The sequence below is a fragment of the Carettochelys insculpta genome, chromosome 1, assembly GCF_033958435.1.
Source record: "Carettochelys insculpta isolate YL-2023 chromosome 1, ASM3395843v1, whole genome shotgun sequence".
In the NCBI taxonomy this organism is placed as follows: Eukaryota; Metazoa; Chordata; order Testudines; family Carettochelyidae; genus Carettochelys; species Carettochelys insculpta.
This window is the reverse complement of record NC_134137.1, coordinates 243,565,236-243,583,015: the sequence shown is the minus strand read 5'-3', so window position 1 is coordinate 243,583,015 and position 17,780 is coordinate 243,565,236. Positions and strand designations below refer to the sequence as shown.

Here is a 17,780-nt window from a genome sequence, read left to right as displayed (position 1 = left end):
TTTATTTTTGTTTACAAAACTACAGCAGTGCTTTACAGTAAATGCAGGAGTGAACAGCACTGTAACCTGGTTCTCTAAGCAAAGAAAATACTATAGCAAAGCCACTAATGAGTCAATTTTCATTCTGAAGATAGAAAGTGCTAAATATTTAATAATTATGCCCTGAACTCTGCAGTATGCTGCTAGGAGCTGTATTGCTTTGAGCGCTTATGGTGTGTCATATAGGTATATAAAAGCCGCTGTCAGATGCGGCTGTCAAATTAACAATAACTTAAAATCTTCCCCACCTTTGTCATTTTCCCCCTTCCTCTTTCAGAAAACTCCTGAGAAAACCCAGGGGAAACTTATTGGGCCTTAGCAAAATGACAAACCATCACCTTGAAAACTCTTTTGGCCCTGGCTGCAATTTGCAGGCTTGGAACTTCCAGGGATTTGAATGTCACGCCTGCAGAGCTATAGAGCAAGTGGACAAATTGCACTCTGTGCGGTTCCCTAGCCATTCTAGTGCATAATAAGAGCTATTCGCCCCCACCACTCATACACACTTCCTTCCTTCCACCCACTTCCCCCTCCCGTCCCCTGTTTTAGTTTCACACCTCTGTTCCAAAGTTCACATTGTCCTCTCTCTCTTTCTCTCTCTCTCTGTCTCGCCTTCTTATTTTTAATAGCAGGAAAGAATTTCATACACACCTCCAGCGAGCCCAGTAGTGAATTACCCTTCCTCATCACCACTACATGTCCCAGTGCCTCGAGCCATCAGGATGGAGGAAGATGCGATCAGACTGCCGGCACACCTGCGTGAGTGTTTGAGCGGTTGCTCAGCTCTTGGATTGAGGAGGGAGAGGGGTGGAGGAAGTGGTTCATATGTAGAATGGGACAGGGGAACTCCGTGGTTAGACACTGAGAAAGCACAAGTTGTTTGTCTTTAAAACAATTTTTTAAACAAAGGAAATCTTTCAGAAATATGGTGAAAATGTACTCTTCCCCCTCCGGCACATTCATTTCATGCGTCAGGAAAAATACAGGAGAATGAATGCGGCCATGCCTTTCACTTCAGTAGAGTTACACTGGGGAAAAAAATGACCCAACAAGACCACCTTGGATGTGTTGAATCTCTCAGGGTTGGCTCACTTGGTGGTGCTTTTTGGCTGAAAGTCAACTCTTCTCCAGTTCTGGCCAGCTGAGTGTTTCAGTGCTGATGATGGTCCTCAGAATGTTTGCTGGTTACAGTCATATGGTGCACATCCCCAGGCTCTTCACTGCAAAGTGCAAACGGCTACGGCTGCAGCTGTAAAGCTGGAGCAGTGAGCCTAGCAGGGTTCGGCTATGTCCCCAAAGAGAGGGTAACATTGGGACCAAAAGTGGAGCTTGTGGTGGGGCCAGAGCCTCCTGTCATTGAGGCAGCTTACTGGGTATGGGGAAGGGCAGTGAGCGGTAAAACAGAGTGAAAATTTTTCTTCTGCAGGGAAAGGAAACAAATCTGATTTTAAAGTTTACATACAATTATTAATTTGCTAAACCCCAGCTCCTCGGGTGCTTTTATGGCAATACAGATGGTAACACTGTAACGTAGCTGCTGCTGGATTGTATGGAGTGGGAATGACAAATAGGATTGAGATTTTGGAGGGCTGATAAACCACGAGACACATTTTCTTTTAAGAATTTCCTTATTATTATAAAACATGAGAATCCCTGGCCTGAATTGTCCATTCAGGCACACACCTTCCCTGTTTCCAGGCACAGAGTCAGCGTTTCAGTGGTTCTAGGATTCTGGTCTTCCTCCCTCCTTGTCCGATGTTCACTCCAGGTCCTACATGTGCCCTTTATTCACATCACCTATTACATCTACAATAGCCACCTGTTTTTGCCAGTTGTTTCTTTCTGTGCTCTTCTTGCTCTGCTTTCACTCCACACAGTTGATACAATGACTTCAGATTATTACCTTGTTGGAGAGAATGTGTGAAATGTAACTCAGATACATTCCCACCCAACCACATAGCGTGAAGTTTTCCTTCTGTTAGGGAACTTTTGACCCAACTTGTGACTTGACTTTTCAAGTGTGTTTGAAATTTGCAAGAGATCCCCTCACTCGTGCCTGGTATTTCTGATTTGTTGTGGTGAAACACTTAAAGATTATTCAGTACATTTATCTGGAAGATCTTTCACCATGATTTCTCATACAGATAGTAAATTTCATGAATTCTGGGTACGCACAGACTTTCTTGTTCACCCCATTGGAGAGTGTATTTTTGATTTTCAACAAATAGTTATAGCTATGCACTGAATTGCTGAAATTCCTGGTTTTTGGAGGCTAATTCATAGGCTGTAAAGTCAGAAGGGATGATTATGATCTTTTCTAACACCAGCATAACTCAGGCCACAGAATATCGCATAGTGATCTCTGCTACAAGACCATAATTTTTATTTGAGTTATAGCACATCATTTAGAAGGATATTCAGTTTTGATTTAAAGAATCAAGTGATGTTGAATCTACCATAACCCTAGGTAAAATGTTCCGATGACTAATGACTCTCACTGTTAAGAATGTGTGCCCTGTTTCTAGTCTGAATTTGTACAGCTTTTGCTTCCAACTATTGGATTGCCTTATACCTGTTTTTCTGATAGATACTATCCAAAGTCACTACCGTATCTAGATAGTTTTAGGCCACTATACAGCCTCTCTTAATCTTTTCTTGGTTAAACTATGTAAATAAATTGAGCTTTTTAGGTCTGTCACAATCAGGCAAGGTTTCAAGATCAGATTATTCTTGCACCTCTTTTATGAAACCTTTGCAGGTTTTTCTACATCCTTTTTAAAGCAAGGACACCAAAACTGGACATGGTATCCTAGTAATGGCCTTGCCAGTGCTGTATGAGGACATAACTAAATGTTCTGGACCTGTGTAATGGGATTTAAATAGCATGTAGGATTAGGGTTTAATAATCCCTGCTGGTTCCTCTTCTGTTGTATCTTAGAACCAGTGCTGGGCTTTTCTCATCACTCAGGCAAGGTTGCTTGAATTGGGCATTTTAGTTCAGTCCATAATAGAAAGAAGCACCAGTTGTGACGTTCAGACTGAGATCATAGTTTGGGTCTATCTTTGCTTTTAATCCCTGGTGCCTGGCTGAGACGCAGTGGCTGATGATTTCCCCCTAACCCATTCCCCCTTCAGATACTTATTTCTCACAGCCACGGGGAGATCTAGTACAGTTCTCAAGTCACAATCACACTGAGCAGAACTATTTCCACAGCACACCCCAATGACTCAGCAAAATGCAGTAAGACCTCAGAGTTCTAGCCTTGACAAGCAAATTCATTAGGCCTATGTTCTGCTTCCATTTACACTCCTACCAAACCAGAGGAGTTCAGAAGTGTGGTATGGGTGTTACTGGGAGCATAATATGCCCTAGGGATTGGTTTTGCCTTCTTGCAGCAATGGTAATATATTCAAAAGTATTTCACAATTGAGAGATGGTGGAACTGGATTAATATGAAATGGATCTAGACAGAGTATTTTATGCTTTTCTATAATAACGCCACTATTTTAATTTTTAAGCACACTCTTCGGGCGGCAGCATCCAATAGCACCAGCATAATTAGGGCGGCAATTTCCTCCACTGTTGTAAATTGGTCCCCTAAGCTGTGTCTACACGTGCACGCTACTTCGAAGTAGCGGCACTAACATTGAAATAGCGCCCGTCGCGGCTACACGCGTCGGGCGCTATTTCGAAGTTATCTTCGACGTTAGGCGGCGAGACGTCGAAGTCGCTAACCTCATGAGGGGATCGGAATAGCGCCCTACTTCGACGTTCAACGTCGAAGTAGGGACCGTGTAGACGATCCGCGTCCCGCAACGTCGAAATTGTGGGGTCCTCCATGGCAGCCATCAGCTGGGGGGTTGAGAGACGCTGTCTCTCCAGCCCGTGCGGGGCTCTATGGTCACCGTGTGCAGCAGCCCTTAGCCCAGGGCTTCTGGCTGCTGCTGCTGCAGCGGGGGATTCATGCTGCATGCACAGGGTCTGCAACTCGTTGTCGGCTCTGTGGATCTTGTGCTGTTTAGTGCAAGTGTGTCTGGGAGGGGCCCTTTAAGGGAGCGGCTGGCTGTTGAGTCCGCCCTGTGACCCTGTCTGCAGCTGTGCCTGGCACCCTTATTTTGATGTGTGCTACTGTGGCGTGTAGACGTTCCCTCGCTGCGCCTATTTCGATGTGGTGCTGCGCAACGTCGATGTTGAACATCGACGTTGCCAGCCCTGGAGGACGTGTAGACGTTATTCATCGAAATAGCCTATTTCGATGTCGCCACATCGAAATAGGCTACTTCGATGTAGGCTTCACGTGTAGACGTAGCCCTAGTGTTTGGTGAGCACATGGGCCTCATCCAAGTGACAGGGAGAGGGTTTGCTCCAGGAACTGAAGTAAGGGGAGTATGAGTGGGGAAGGGAAGGAGTGGACTGCAAGGGAGGGCTCATCCACCTCTGTGTTTGGTGCTTCTGTAAGTCGAGCTCAGCAAGAAGAACCATTTTTTTCCAGTATGGTAAAAAACTCGATAATTCCAGAGCTGCAATGCATGTGAATTTGCAACAGTTCTTCAATGTCAAACTGTACTTTTTGTAACCTCTATTTTAAGAACAGCGTGCATGCAATGATTTGTAATGTGATACATGTTTACTTCAGGACATTCACTAACTTTTTGTATATTCTGTTTCCTTATACTTTATATGTGTTTGTACCATTGTCTTCCAAACTTTACTCCTGAACCTTCTCTCTTTCTGGAGGACACTAGGGGGAGTCATCCAACATTTTGAGATCACACATCATTTGCTCTTTAGATATGAGTTGTCATTTTTGGGCTTTTAGACATTCACCATTTATCAAAAATAATCGGGAGTGTTTTTTTTTTTTTACTTTGCAATTATAGCATTTGCAGCTATTTGCCCCAGACCCCTAAATGGCCCCCTTAAGGACTGAGCTCACAACCCTGGGTTTGTAGCTCTTAGGTACTGTAGGGGTCCAAAATCTGTCTCCAAATGCATACTTGTCCATACAAGAATTTTGCCTTAAGAATTCAAACACGCTCTGCCATCTCTTACTTATAATATCACCCCTACCTAGTGTCCCCTCCGCCACTAGAATTAATATCATGCCCAGGCGTGAGCTGCTGGTAGACCCAGGGAGTAATGTAGTAGTCTGTTTCCCCTTGTCCTCATTATCCCTTGGCAGATCGAGCGTGCCACTGTGATAGATGCGACACTATCCTGGACAGTAACCTTATTGAATTAAATTAAGTTCCTGTGTCATTGTGGGCCAGGATTTGTATGTAATTCCTTGGGGAGGCAGAAACCACAACCCTCCAGGAACTAGGAAGAGTGCAGGGGTAGGGGGTCGGAAGGAAGGATATGGTTACTCAGATTCGCTCAGGTTATAATACCTCCAGAGAGCTACTTACTTCTCTGCTTCATACTAAATTCTCCAAGGATCACCAAAGAAAGGAATTTTGGTTAAATAGCCTGAGTTAAAATTGACACGGGATCTTCTTTTTGAACCTGCAAATGGAAGTGAACTTTCTGTTTAAGAAGGGCGCTAGTCCTTAGGCCAAATCCTGCCAACCCTTTCCTCCCAAGACCCCATAAGAATGAGTGTCTTGTTGTGAACTAACAGTCACCATGAACTTACCAAAACACCCTTGGGGAAAGCGGGGGATGTATGACCACCGAGAGCCGCTGCTAGAGTGAAGGAGTGATCTCTAGTGAACTTATTAGCACACATTCCTTTATTCTTTTTAATAAATGTTTTTTTAATGTTTTCTCTCTAATGTTTTCATCTTAAGAATAAATGTGTTGGCTTAGAAAGAGCTATGCAGTAACTTACCTGTTTGTTATCTCTGAGGAGCAAAGCAAAGTAGGCAGTCTGGCCTTGCTGGGGAATTCACAGTCTAGGCAGGGAGCTGTGCAACCTGGAAATTCCCTGATCAGGAGTAAGAGAGAAATGTGTCTCCACCCAAGCAAGATGACAGCTGAGAATTTGAGAGCCTAGAATAAGGGTCCTTGCTGGATCATAGAGGTGGGATACAGGTGCACTGAACTGTGACAGTCAACTGTGCAGTTTGTGTTTTCTCTCTCAGCCTGCAGAGCTGAGGGACAGAAAGGATGGCCCAGTTGTTAGCTGTGATAGACAATGATTTCATTTCCTTCTTTGCCACCGATTCCTTGTGTGATGTTGGGCAGGTGTCTTGCTCTCTCTGTACTTCAGGTCCCCATCCATAAAATGTGGATAATAGCACTTCCCTACCTCAAAAAGGGGTTATGAGGATAATTATATTAAAGGCTGTGAAGCGCTAGATACTGTAGTAAGGGTGTGGGGGTCCAATACATACTTAGATAAACAAATCCATTTTCTGCGCTGAGGGATGCCACAAAAATCCAGTTTCTCAGAATTTCGTGGTGAAAGGACTTCCTTCCCTGTCTGCTACAATGCCATTAAGTGCTGTCTCCTGCACTTTGGGTGATACTCTGTGATGAGCAGTTCTTGGAACAAGACAAAGTGTAAAACAGAGTACTTAAGAGAAGGGATCGGTCAGAAAACCTTTCTCCAATGTATGTCATTATGCTCTGAAACGAAGACAAACTCATCTTTTAAAGTAGCTTTTCATTTTTTAACGTGTAAGAATAAAATGGGTGTTTTGCCATCTTCTCCACATCCTCTGCACTGACTGCTGTGATGGAATGGTCTAGACCTGCCTTTGGATGTAGAGATTCTACAGCACAAACCATAGAAATATTGAAATCATAGAAGGAAAGGAACGGTTAACATCTTCTAACCCATCCCTCTGTTCCCTGTCGTACCTGGTCTACTACTTTCTGCAGTTCAGTTTTACTTTCCCAAGGGTTTTCACTACTTCCCTGAAGAGGCTATTCCAGGGGCTAAAGGGTCACAATCTAGCAGTTCACCATGTCAAGGAGATTCCTCCTGACACCTCATGTACTTGTAGTTAGATTCATCCTACACAGTTCTTCTTTGTTCTGTGGTGTTTTTCTTTCACACGTTTGGAGATAGTATGTCTCTGGTCTTCGTCATCCTGAGGCAAACTGCACATATTTAGCCCTTCTGTATCCTTCATGTCCCCTAGCTGTTTGTTGTTGTTATTCTTCTTAGAACTCCCAACAACTTGTCTGGTGTTGAGATGCTCAGAACTGAATACAATGTTCCTGGTGCTGTTGTACCAAAACCACGTACAGAGGAACTCTGACGTCCATGCTTCATCATGCAAAGTATTATCTTGTTTGGGTGGTCGGAGAAGAGAGGACAGATAGCCACCCCGCTGTGGCTTCTCCCTGGCTTCCCCCAGCTCGGGGAGCCAGAGGACAGACAGCTGTGGCAGCGCAGCTTCTCCCTGTCTTCCCCCAGCTGGGAGAAGCTAGGGAGAAGCTGCACCTGGCTCCCAGAGTGGCGAGGAGCCGGGAACCGGGCAGCAGCCTGGCTCCTGGCTCCCCTGGGCTTGCAGGAGCTGGGAGCCAGACTGGCATTTGGTTCCTGGCTCCCTGCCACTCTGGGTGCGAGGAAACTAGCTAGCACTGGTGCACTGGTTAGTTTCCCAGCTCCCACAAGCCCAGGAGAGCCGGGAGTCAGGCTGCTGCCTTGTTTGCTGGAGCTGTGCAACCTGGAAATTCCCTGATTGGGAGTGAGAGAGATATGCGTCTGCACCCAAGAAAGATGACAGCTGAGAAGCTGAGAGCCTAGAATAAGGGTCCTTGCTGGATCATAGAGGTGGGATACAGGTGCACTGAACCATGACAGTCAACTGTGCAGTTGGCTCCCCCCGACTTGCATGAAATTTGAGTTTTGCAAGGGTGCGCAGGAGTGCAGCCCTTGCACAACTCAGGGGTTTGCTGTACTTCAAAAGCAGTTGCAGGTACTCTGTGTTCTTTAGTTTCCAGCTCTTAGGGTCAAACTGGCTCTTGAGGAACTTCACAGCTGATGGATGAGCTTCAGAGTGTTTTAATAGTTGTAGTTATTTACAGGGCACCGAAACATATCCACCTTCAATCAGCAAAGATTCTTGCTTTTTCAATTTGCTGGTGTCCCTCACTGTAGCAGCTATAATAGACTATTCCATCTGTTCTCCATGTGGAGAGAAGAGGGTCACTAATTTTAATTCTCTACAATGAAAATATTAGTGAGACGTGTGTCGATGTCCGGAAGTGCTGTGCATGTACCCAGTTTCATTTCTTTTTACAAGTGTAGTTGAATTCTTGATCCAGGTGAGATCAAACCACTTGCCCACCTGCATGGTTATGAAGTCTTTATGGTCTCATCTAAATTGCCCTTATGATGTCACTGCTCTGTGAAAAAGAGATTTGCCCGATCCATTTATTAACTAAGCCATAATGGCTACGTCTACACGTGAAGCCTACATCGAAGTAGCCTATTTCGATGTGGCGACATCGAAATAGGCTATTTCGATGAATAACGTCTACACGTCCTCCAGGGCTGGCAACGTCGATGTTCAACATCGAAATAGGCGCTGCGAGGGAACGTCTACACGCCACAGTAGCACACATCGAAATAAGGGTGCCAGGCACAGCTGCAGACAGGGTCACAGGGCGGACTCAACAGCCAGCCGCTCCCTTAAAGGGCCCCTCCCAGACACACTTGCACTAAACAGCACAAGATCCACAGAGCCGACAACGAGTTGCAGACCCTGTGCATGCAGCATGGATGCCCCGCTGCAGCAGCAGCAGCCAGAAGCCCTGGGCTAAAGGCTGCTGCCCACGGTGACCATAGAGCCCCGCACGGGCTGGAGAGACAGCGTCTCTGAACCCCCCAGCTGATGGCTGCCATGGAGGACCCCACAATTTCGACGTTGCGGGACGCGGATCGTCTACACGGTCCCTACTTCGACGTTGAACGTCGAAGTAGGGCGCTATTCCGATCCCCTCATGAGGTTAGCGACTTTGACGTCTCGCCGCCTAACGTCGAAGTTAACTTCGAAATAGCGCCCGACGTGTGTAGCCGCGATGGGTGCTATTTCGAAGTTAGTGCCGCTACTTCGAAGTAGCGTGCACGTGTAGACACAGCCAATGTGTGGTGGTGAGTAGTGCACTTAAGGAACAGCTGGGTCAGACATATACCAAAACAAAACAGAGCAAACGTTTACCAGATCTCTGATCGGTGTCCTTCTTTCAGTGACATGGTATTGCTTGTGTGCATCATTTGTTTTTAAGTGCAATAGATTCAGTTTGATTTTTTAAAGGAAAGTAGAAAAAGACTAGAAGATGGGTGAGAGACAGACAACTGTGAGAGGTGAATGGGATCCATTTTTTCTGTATAATATCTCTTAATTATGTTACTTTATTTATTAATCTGTTGTCACCTATTAATTACTCTACAGTTTTGCCTAGCAGTTGGAAAAGGCACTTCCAAGTGTTAGACGTACGATTATTTAGTTATTAGAATTTTCAGTGCATTGCACTGAACTGCAATTATGGAGAAAAAACGGAAGAAAGAAAAAGGAAACCCTTCATCCCGAACACATTTAGAGCAATGAAAATATTTGCTTTGGAAGGGCCCTTCTGGAACAAAACTGACGCACATTCAGGGAAATAAAAGCTACATACAAAACAAAGGGATTTTGAGAGATGCCCAGAATGTTAAATTAATGACTCTGGGACTAACCCCAGTCCCACTGAAATTAGTGATTAAATTCCAATTGATTTTAATGGGACTTGAATGTAATCCTTTGTTAAATCTTTACCTGCCATGTGCTGGGTTGCCCATCCCTTCGCAGACACGTCACCTCAGCCTGGCTCCACCTCTGCCCTGTCTTCCTCATGCTGTTTACATCCATGGCTCCTTTCCCAGCATTTACTTGTTTGTTCAGCTAACCCACGCCTAACTAAACATCAACCCATGACAAAGAAAAAAGTCCAGGCACAAGCATGACTTTTGGTGCCATTGTATTGTGTTTGCATATTAAACTGCTTCCCCAACCTGGTGCCCAGTGTCTGGTTAGACTGCAAATTCTCTGGGACAGGGACCATGTACTGTTCTGTATTTGTACAGTGCCGCCTCGTAAAATGAAGCCGCAAGCTTGGCTGGTCCCTAGACGCTGCTAAATGGAACATGATGAATAATTTCCTGGAGAAGGAATATGTTTTACTGGCTAGAGCAGGGGACTAGGAGTCAGGGGCTCTGGGACTCTATTTCTGGTTCTGCTGCTGAACCACCCAGGCTTTGTCTATACCATACTGTAAATCTGATTATGTGGGATCCAGGCCTGGGGACTTGCTGTTTCCAGGCCTGTGTTTGAATTTCAATGCTGCATTGTACACCTTGGTTTGCAATTGCAGGATCTGGATCTCATAGCCATGCTAATGCAACCATAGTGCATTACGCAGTCTTTTTGACTCAGATCGACATCAACGCTGCAAAATGACAAGGCTTGGACCAGAGGCACAGAAGGACTCAGCCTACAACCCATAACCCTCCCTCCTGACCCAGCTCAGACTGATTTGGGTGTGGCTGGAAGTGGGGCTTAGGTTCAAATCTGATTCAGATTCTTGCTTAGGATGTAGCTTAGTGTAAACATCCAGAAATTATATGACTTAACTAAGAAGACTCTGTGCTTCATTTTCCCCATTTATAAAATGAGGACTGTACTGCAGCTCGGACAGGGAGAGAGTCTCAAACTCCATTAGACACCCAACTGAGTTTGAAAATCTTCCCGAGGTCTGAATTGACACAATTAATATTTGCAAGTGCTTTGTAACAGGCACTATAGACTGAAGAGTGTCAGCTATCAGAGGGCTTTGTCAGAGAGTACTTGTTTAGGTAATGAAAAGAGTAAATTCAACATTTAATAAAAGCATTTAATAAATGCTATGCTACCATTTTGCACTTCTTTCTGCCAGTCTCAAGCACTGGACGGATATAAAGGAATTAAACCAAACAACTATCTTTGGAGATAGGAGGAATAAAGCTCTGAAAAGTAAAGATAAAAACTTGGTGCTTTATTGCTTTCCTACAGGAATGGCAGTGCTAAATCAATATGGAAGAGATGCAAAGGGAGACATTTAATTTGTAGCAAGTTTAACAGAGCAGCTTTCTACTAGGGCGTCCTTATTGACCTGGTTGGGAGAGCTGTGGCCTATGGACCAGGATGATCTTAATTTGAAATTCCCGGACTAACGTGGGCATGTGCTCAGTGAGTGAGTAGGACCATCTTGCCATGGGGGTGCTACACAAAGGGTCTAATCTGGGGTCAGTTTGTGTGTCACCATTGACTTAAATGGGGGCATAAGTGAATGCCACATTGGTTCCATTTCCTCTAGAAAAGTTGCATGGTGATTAAAATTTTAGAAACTGGGTTTGGAAGGCATTGTGGTGAGCTGGCTTTTGCCGTTCAAGCAAGTTGTTAGCAAATGCACATTGTTGTCTCACCTGCTTATAACACAAACCCAATTAATTTCATGCTTATCCAGGCTGTCACTCTCTGACTGGCTATAGAGAAAGTCAACGCCCAGTGCTTCAGAGCACGGACAACTGACTGCTCAGAAGTCCAAGTGGTGCCATGCCAGTCTGATGCATACATGAGGGCCTCCACCACTGAGTTTTAGTCTTTTTAAAAGCATGCATGCCTGTGCAAATGTCTCATCACAGACGAATGAGCCTTAAAGCATTTGTTTAATAAAACACAAATAAAAAAAATATAGAAGACATACCAAAAGGGAAGGGGAAAGAACAAGTTAATTTAGGTTTCACTGATCTTGACAGCATCACCTTAAGACAAGACTAAAAATGCTTTAAGCCCAGTAATACGATAAACGTCCTGCTGCTTTTACTTCTGATTTTTCCCTCGCACTTTCTAGTGGAATTCCGCAAGGGATCTTGTTGAATCCCAAATTAAAGTGGAATTCCACTAGAAAGTGCGAGGGAAAAATCAGAAGTAAAAGCAGCAGGACATTTATCGTATTACTGGGCTTAAAGCATTTTTAGCCTTGTCTTAAGGTGATGCTGTCAAGATCAGTGAAACCTAAATTAACTTGTTCTTTCCCCTTCCCCTTTGTATGTCTTTTATATTTTTTATTTGTGTTTTATTAAACAAATGCTTTGAGGCTAATTTTTTTCCCAAGAAAAATTCAGTGTCAGCAGCCCAACACTCACAAATAAACCTATAATAAAAAAAGAAACAAGAAACCATGTGCAAGCCATGACTAAAGGATCTTACAACAACAAGCCAGTGTGTGGTAAAGAACCCTTCAATAACAATAGAGCACACATGCTATGACCACCCGTCAGTAACAAATAATTTGTGCTATGAGCAGTCTTACAAGATAAAATAAACATGCACTGCCCAATGCTTACAAGCAGCTCTATAACAACAAACCAATGCACACATGAGATATGTGGCTGGACAATACATGAGGCTGAACCAAACTTCAGTATTGAGGTTTTTTGGGTTAATATTAATAACTGAACTTTTAAAAACTATGCAGACTGTCTTATGTGTGCTGTTTTAATGGTTGGGTTTATTCTCCATATACTTAGGTCCTCACACAGTCCCCATCTCAATAGCATCAGAGCACATCACAAGTATAAATGTATATAACACAACACTGCGAGGCTGAGAGGCATTATTATCCCCATTTTACAGAGGGGGAACAGAATAGCAGAAGCATTCAATGACCTACCCAAAGTGATGTGGGAACGGAGCTGAACCCACATCTCCCGAGTACCCAAAGACTACCCGTTCTCAGTCCCTTTCCAAAAAATGTGTGATAGGTAAGAGCTTACAACAGCAACGTGGAGGCAGCAATGGAGGGTACAGTACCTGTCCCTTCTGCGTCTGCTGAACACGTTTGCCAGCAGTGAAGCTCTTAGAAGAGAGCTTAGAAACTTAACACAAAATTCCCAGTTCTACCCTCAGCTGCCTGCACACAATTCCCATGGCAGTTAGTGGGCTTGTACAGCTTGCACCTCCCTGGTCTGGTTCCCTTAGGACCCGAGTGGTCCCAAACCAGGGATTTTTGCAGACGAGGGGAGGTTAATGCTTCTTGCTGACTGCTGGCCCTGATCCCAGACTCCCCTCCGGGCTGTTGGCCTGGTCCTGTCTTCCTGCTTGCCATCTCCTGCTGCCCCGGCTCCGGCCGCTGCCAGCCTTGGCTCCCTGCAGTCTCAACTGCTTGTGGCCTGGGCTGCAGCTCTCACTGCCCCAGGGCAGTTTATGGTGTTGCAGGTTAATAGACAGTCACTGCTGATTGGGCTTGCCAGAGCCAGAACACCAGGGATAGTCACAGCATTTCTGTGCTTGTGCATCTTGTAAAAAAACTTAAACCAGGACTAAGCACTGACCTGACTGGTTGGTTACATTTGTTTAGTGCATGGGCCTGATACGGTTCAATCTCTCTGTTCAGTCACCCATTTAAAGCTAGGCCTGGCTTGCATTTACAGCAGGGTCGAGCAGGTGTTCACTACTCAAACGGAATAGGAAATGGAAAGCCTGAACTAGGAATTGACCAGTTACCTGGAGTGTATCCATTCTGATGAACCCTAAGCACCAGCTTGAATTTGAAGCACTCTGACTTTCTCAGGGGGGTTCTCCAGCACTAGAAGGAAGACTTGATGGCCTCCTTCCCTGAGGCTGTAGCAAATTGCTCCCAGCCACTGCTGATGACTTTGACTCAGAGGCAGCTAAGCCCTTGCCATGTGGAGACTTGGCCAGTGAATCCTTGTAGCTACAGATCCACTGGGCTGGTCTTATTTATTGTTTGCATCCCAGTAATCTGTAAGGCACTATGTATGCACTTAAGAAGATATGGCCCTTTCTCTTAAGAGCAAACAATTCTGGTCCTCTCTCTGTCTTAGCTCTGTAACATGCAGAAGGCGTAGAACCCCTGCAGCACAGGCTTTTGGTAGTGTGTGCTCCCTGGAATGGCACTTGTTTCACTGCCTGTTGGCTAGGGCAGGGGGAAGAGAGGGAGGACTGGAGAACATGGTTTAAACTCCATTAGCTGGTACAAAACTGTACCCAGTTTGTCTTGATCGGCACTAACTGGTCAGTTGTAGTCAACGTTGTGGTGTGTTAACTCAGCTCTTCACCATAGTGATGAATTGTGATGGCATTTTCTAATGGAGATAGGCCCTATGCATGTGCACAGGTGGAAGGGAGATGCTGTGGGTTTAAGGAATGGTGCTGCATGTACTAGAGAAAGAGGTGTTTTTTTGTTTTTTTTTTAAACCTCATTAATGCATTCTCATCACTTTTCCCTTTCAGTGCTTTGGAAGGGTTTTATGTTTCCCTCAGGTATCTTAAAGGGTTTCTAGTCTGCAGTGCAGACCTCCCTGTGGGGCTATGACCAGGTCAGAAGCACTGGCTCTTTTTATTTTAAAACCACCAGCAACTAAAATACACAGTGTATTTTTGAAGGGAAATTTCCTTTTTGGGATTTTGTGTCTCTGAAAGAATTTCCGCTGTAGGCAGGCAGTAATTCCCAGCTACACGCTTCCTGATAAGGAAGCAGCTTCAATAAATGCCGCTATAAATAGCTACCTTTTTATTTTAAAATACTTACTGAGATATGTTTACCCTTTCTTTCTGTTTGCTGAAAGAGAGGCTGGCTTAGGACCAGTGCTTCAAGTTGTCATCGTTGGGCTCCAGAGATCTACAGCTTCAGATTCTAATTGAATTGACTGAGTCTTTTAGCTTTACAAGGCAAACAAACTGAGGCACGTGAAGCTTAGACCTTTTTTAAAAGGTCCAATCATGATTGCATGGTGGACATTGAAGACCAAAGGGCACTTTTCCCACGAACATGATAGTTTGTGCACAACTCACCCTGTCTTTGCTGTGTGCAGGCTCAGGCCCCAGAGGTGGCTGCATTTTGGTGGCCCATATGGATATACAAAAAAAAAAAACCACGCAGTCCCATTGCACCTTAAACACTAACAATTTTATTTATGAGGGACTGAGCTTTTAGGGGTAAGACTGATGGAGTGGACCAGCCTGCAGATAGCAATGGAAGGAAGGGTTTGTGAGGGGTGCTGGTCTGGACAAGTTTGTGTGACAAAGCCCTGAGTGCTTTAACCGGTCTAGTTCTTCAGAGACAGGACTAAACAGAGGTGAGTGGCTCTTTTCCTTTCACTTGTTTATTTCAAGAGACCCTGAGTATGGGCTTTGATGGACTCAGGATTGTCGGGATGCTTTTTACTCCTTTTGCAATAAACAGAACGCTAGCTCCATTAAATAGCAGTGCCAAAGCCAGTGGAAAGACTTCCCAGGCTCTGTACAGCTTCCTTGGCTCTGCAACTGAGGGTTAAGTGAGCAGTTCCAACAGGTTCATCCAGTAGTGACTAGATCAAATAATTTCCCTTCTCCACCCCCTCAGCTACTTCACAGGATAACTTGTGGCCAAAGCCTACCCAAAAAGGCATTCAGCTGCTGTCAGAGCCCCTCCTCTTGGCCTGTTGGTCCTGCTCTGGGCTGGCCCAGAGCCCAACAGATTGCACAAGGGTGCAGCTGCTGGTAGCTCCCTCCTTGACCTCAGCCTTCTTTATTCACCGAAATGCCATCCAAGGGCTGAGTACTCATCCCTTTCGACATCTTCCTAATGCAACCTTTTGAGAAGAGTCTCCTTTTTTTCTTTTTTTTTCTTTTTTCTTTTTTTTTGAGATATCCCGGAAGCTTTTTTACCTCTTGGCTCCTGTGCTTTGGGGTTGCACAGAGTTGGCTGATCCGCATGTACAGGCCAACACCATACCTCCTCAGCTGGCCCATGGAATATGCACAATTAATACGGTATTAATTAATTATGGGGAGAAGCTGCTGCTGGCACAAGAACCAAGGCTTCCAGTTTATAAAGTGAATGCTTTGATGCTGAGCTTTAAAGAACATTTCCATCAGCTCAAGCCAGCAGAAAGATCCTGTGATATTTAAACACTCCCTCCTTTCAGACTGCAGAGTTGCGTCCTGCTACCTTGGGAACCAAAGAAAGACAGGGGGTGGTGGGTGGTGAAAAAACACAGTTGAGGATGTTAGCTGGCGATGAAAATATTTATGCTGGACTGGGACTGGGGAAGAGGATTGGTGCTGCAGCCCTAGTGTACTGGAAATAGATACCTGGCTGAACGAAAGTAGAGGATGAAATGCTGATGCATTGAAATCAGTGGGACTTTTCCCATTCAGTGAGGCCAGGATTTTACCCAGAATTCTTTACACCCCTGCATAACTTCTGCTTTGGACCATGACTGTGGGAAGAAAGATGTCTATTGAGTCTTGTGCAATATTCAGAAGAATTTCTCTGTTTCAACTTCCTCCTTCTCTGGGTTGCAGAAGGAAGTAGCTCTGGTTCAGGCAGGTCCGCAAACCAATTATTCATTTCAGTTCTGCCACTTAGTGTGGCCTAAAGGTTTTCCTGATGGTGGAAATCTCCCTTGATATAAGATGGTTCCTCCTTCCTCCTCTCTCTTTCGTTGTGATATTTTCCAAACAATCTGTCTCCATCAGTATTTAACCCCTCACTGACTTTCACTTCCTCACTGGGCTTTGGGGAAGCATCTTGTCAAAAACCACCCTTTGTGTGTGGAGACTTCTTGTTCCTCTATTTTTCTGTGTCACGCTTCTGACTTTACATCCAGCTTCCTTGGAAACTTCCCGAGGAACCTCAGGGTTGTTAGGTGCATTATTCTCAGTAGTCATTACTGTGTTGTTGTAAGTCTGATTAATCATTGGGCCTTCTTGATCTTTTGGTTTGCAGATAGTTAGAGATAATATACATCAGCATTATTGAACCCATAAGACCCAAGTCCCATTCCCCTGCATTTGGTGGGGATGTTTGCACCTTTACAAAGCGAGCATTAAAAAAACCCTACTATATTGGCATGGTCACATTGCCCGCTCATTTTACACTGACAGCCAGGGTGACCACACTGCCTGATGACAAATACAGGAAACCAGCTTCCAGGGCTGGGGTGCTGCCGTTCCATGTCAGGGCTCCTCTGTGATGGAGGCAGCTGCCCTGCAGTAAGGCACCAGGGATGGGGGCTCTGCAGACTCCTGATGAGAGGGAGTGGAAGATGGGGGTTCCAAAACCTCCCAGCAGTGAGCACCAGAGAACAAAACGGCCGCCCCATGGCACAGCTCACCAGCAGCCGGGGGCTGCCTCTGTGGGAGCCAGGGAATGGAGCAGCTGCCCAGCAGAGGAGCTCCCTGGCAGCAGGAGCTGCCACCTTGAGACACCAGATACCAGGGAACAGGAGCCTCACAAAATACAGGATAATTTGCTCATTTTCTTTAAAAAGTCAGGAAATGTGTGAGACCACTAAATAAGGGACTGTCCCAGGAAAAACAGGACAGATGGTCACTTTTACAGCAACACACATTGCTGAGCAGTGGAGAATAGGGACATGTTGCAGTAGAAGCTAGGGGCCCCAGTCAGGCTGGAGCCCATTGTGCTGGTGATTTGCAAACATAATAATGGACAGTTTCTGTCTGTCTGAATTGAAACATGATTGGCCCTAATCCTGCAAACAGTTATATCCCTGCTTTAACTTTAAACCCATAAATTATCCCATTCGAGTCAGTTGGACTGATCATCTGCATAAGTGCTTGCAGAATTGGAGCCTACATTCAGATGAGGTGCAAGGAGCTAGTATGAGAGCCATGAGACTGGAGAAAGACATTTAAGGGGGTATCTAGAGAAAGACATGGTTAGGTAAACTGACTATATTCTCAATAGACAGGCTTAAGTAAATCAGACATTAATGATGTCAGTAGCCCCTGAGGGC

The 17,780-nt window shown here is 45.1% G+C and overlaps 1 protein-coding gene across 3 annotated transcripts in view; it reads left to right on the top strand.

Moving 5' to 3' along the window:
* Positions 1-17,780, top strand: part of ETV6 (ETS variant transcription factor 6) — a 184,128-nt gene that overhangs the window by 69,215 nt on the left and 97,133 nt on the right. Inside the window, exon 2 of one of the 3 annotated variants that reach the window (XM_075003294.1) lies at positions 672-798. The exons of 1 other annotated variant lie outside the window; for it this stretch is intronic. In XM_075003294.1, the coding sequence (XP_074859395.1) occupies positions 672-798 (127 nt within the window). Of the gene's footprint in view, positions 1-668; positions 799-17,780 lie in introns of all 3 variants that reach the window. One more of the 3 variants, XM_075003287.1, reaches the window with a different exon arrangement.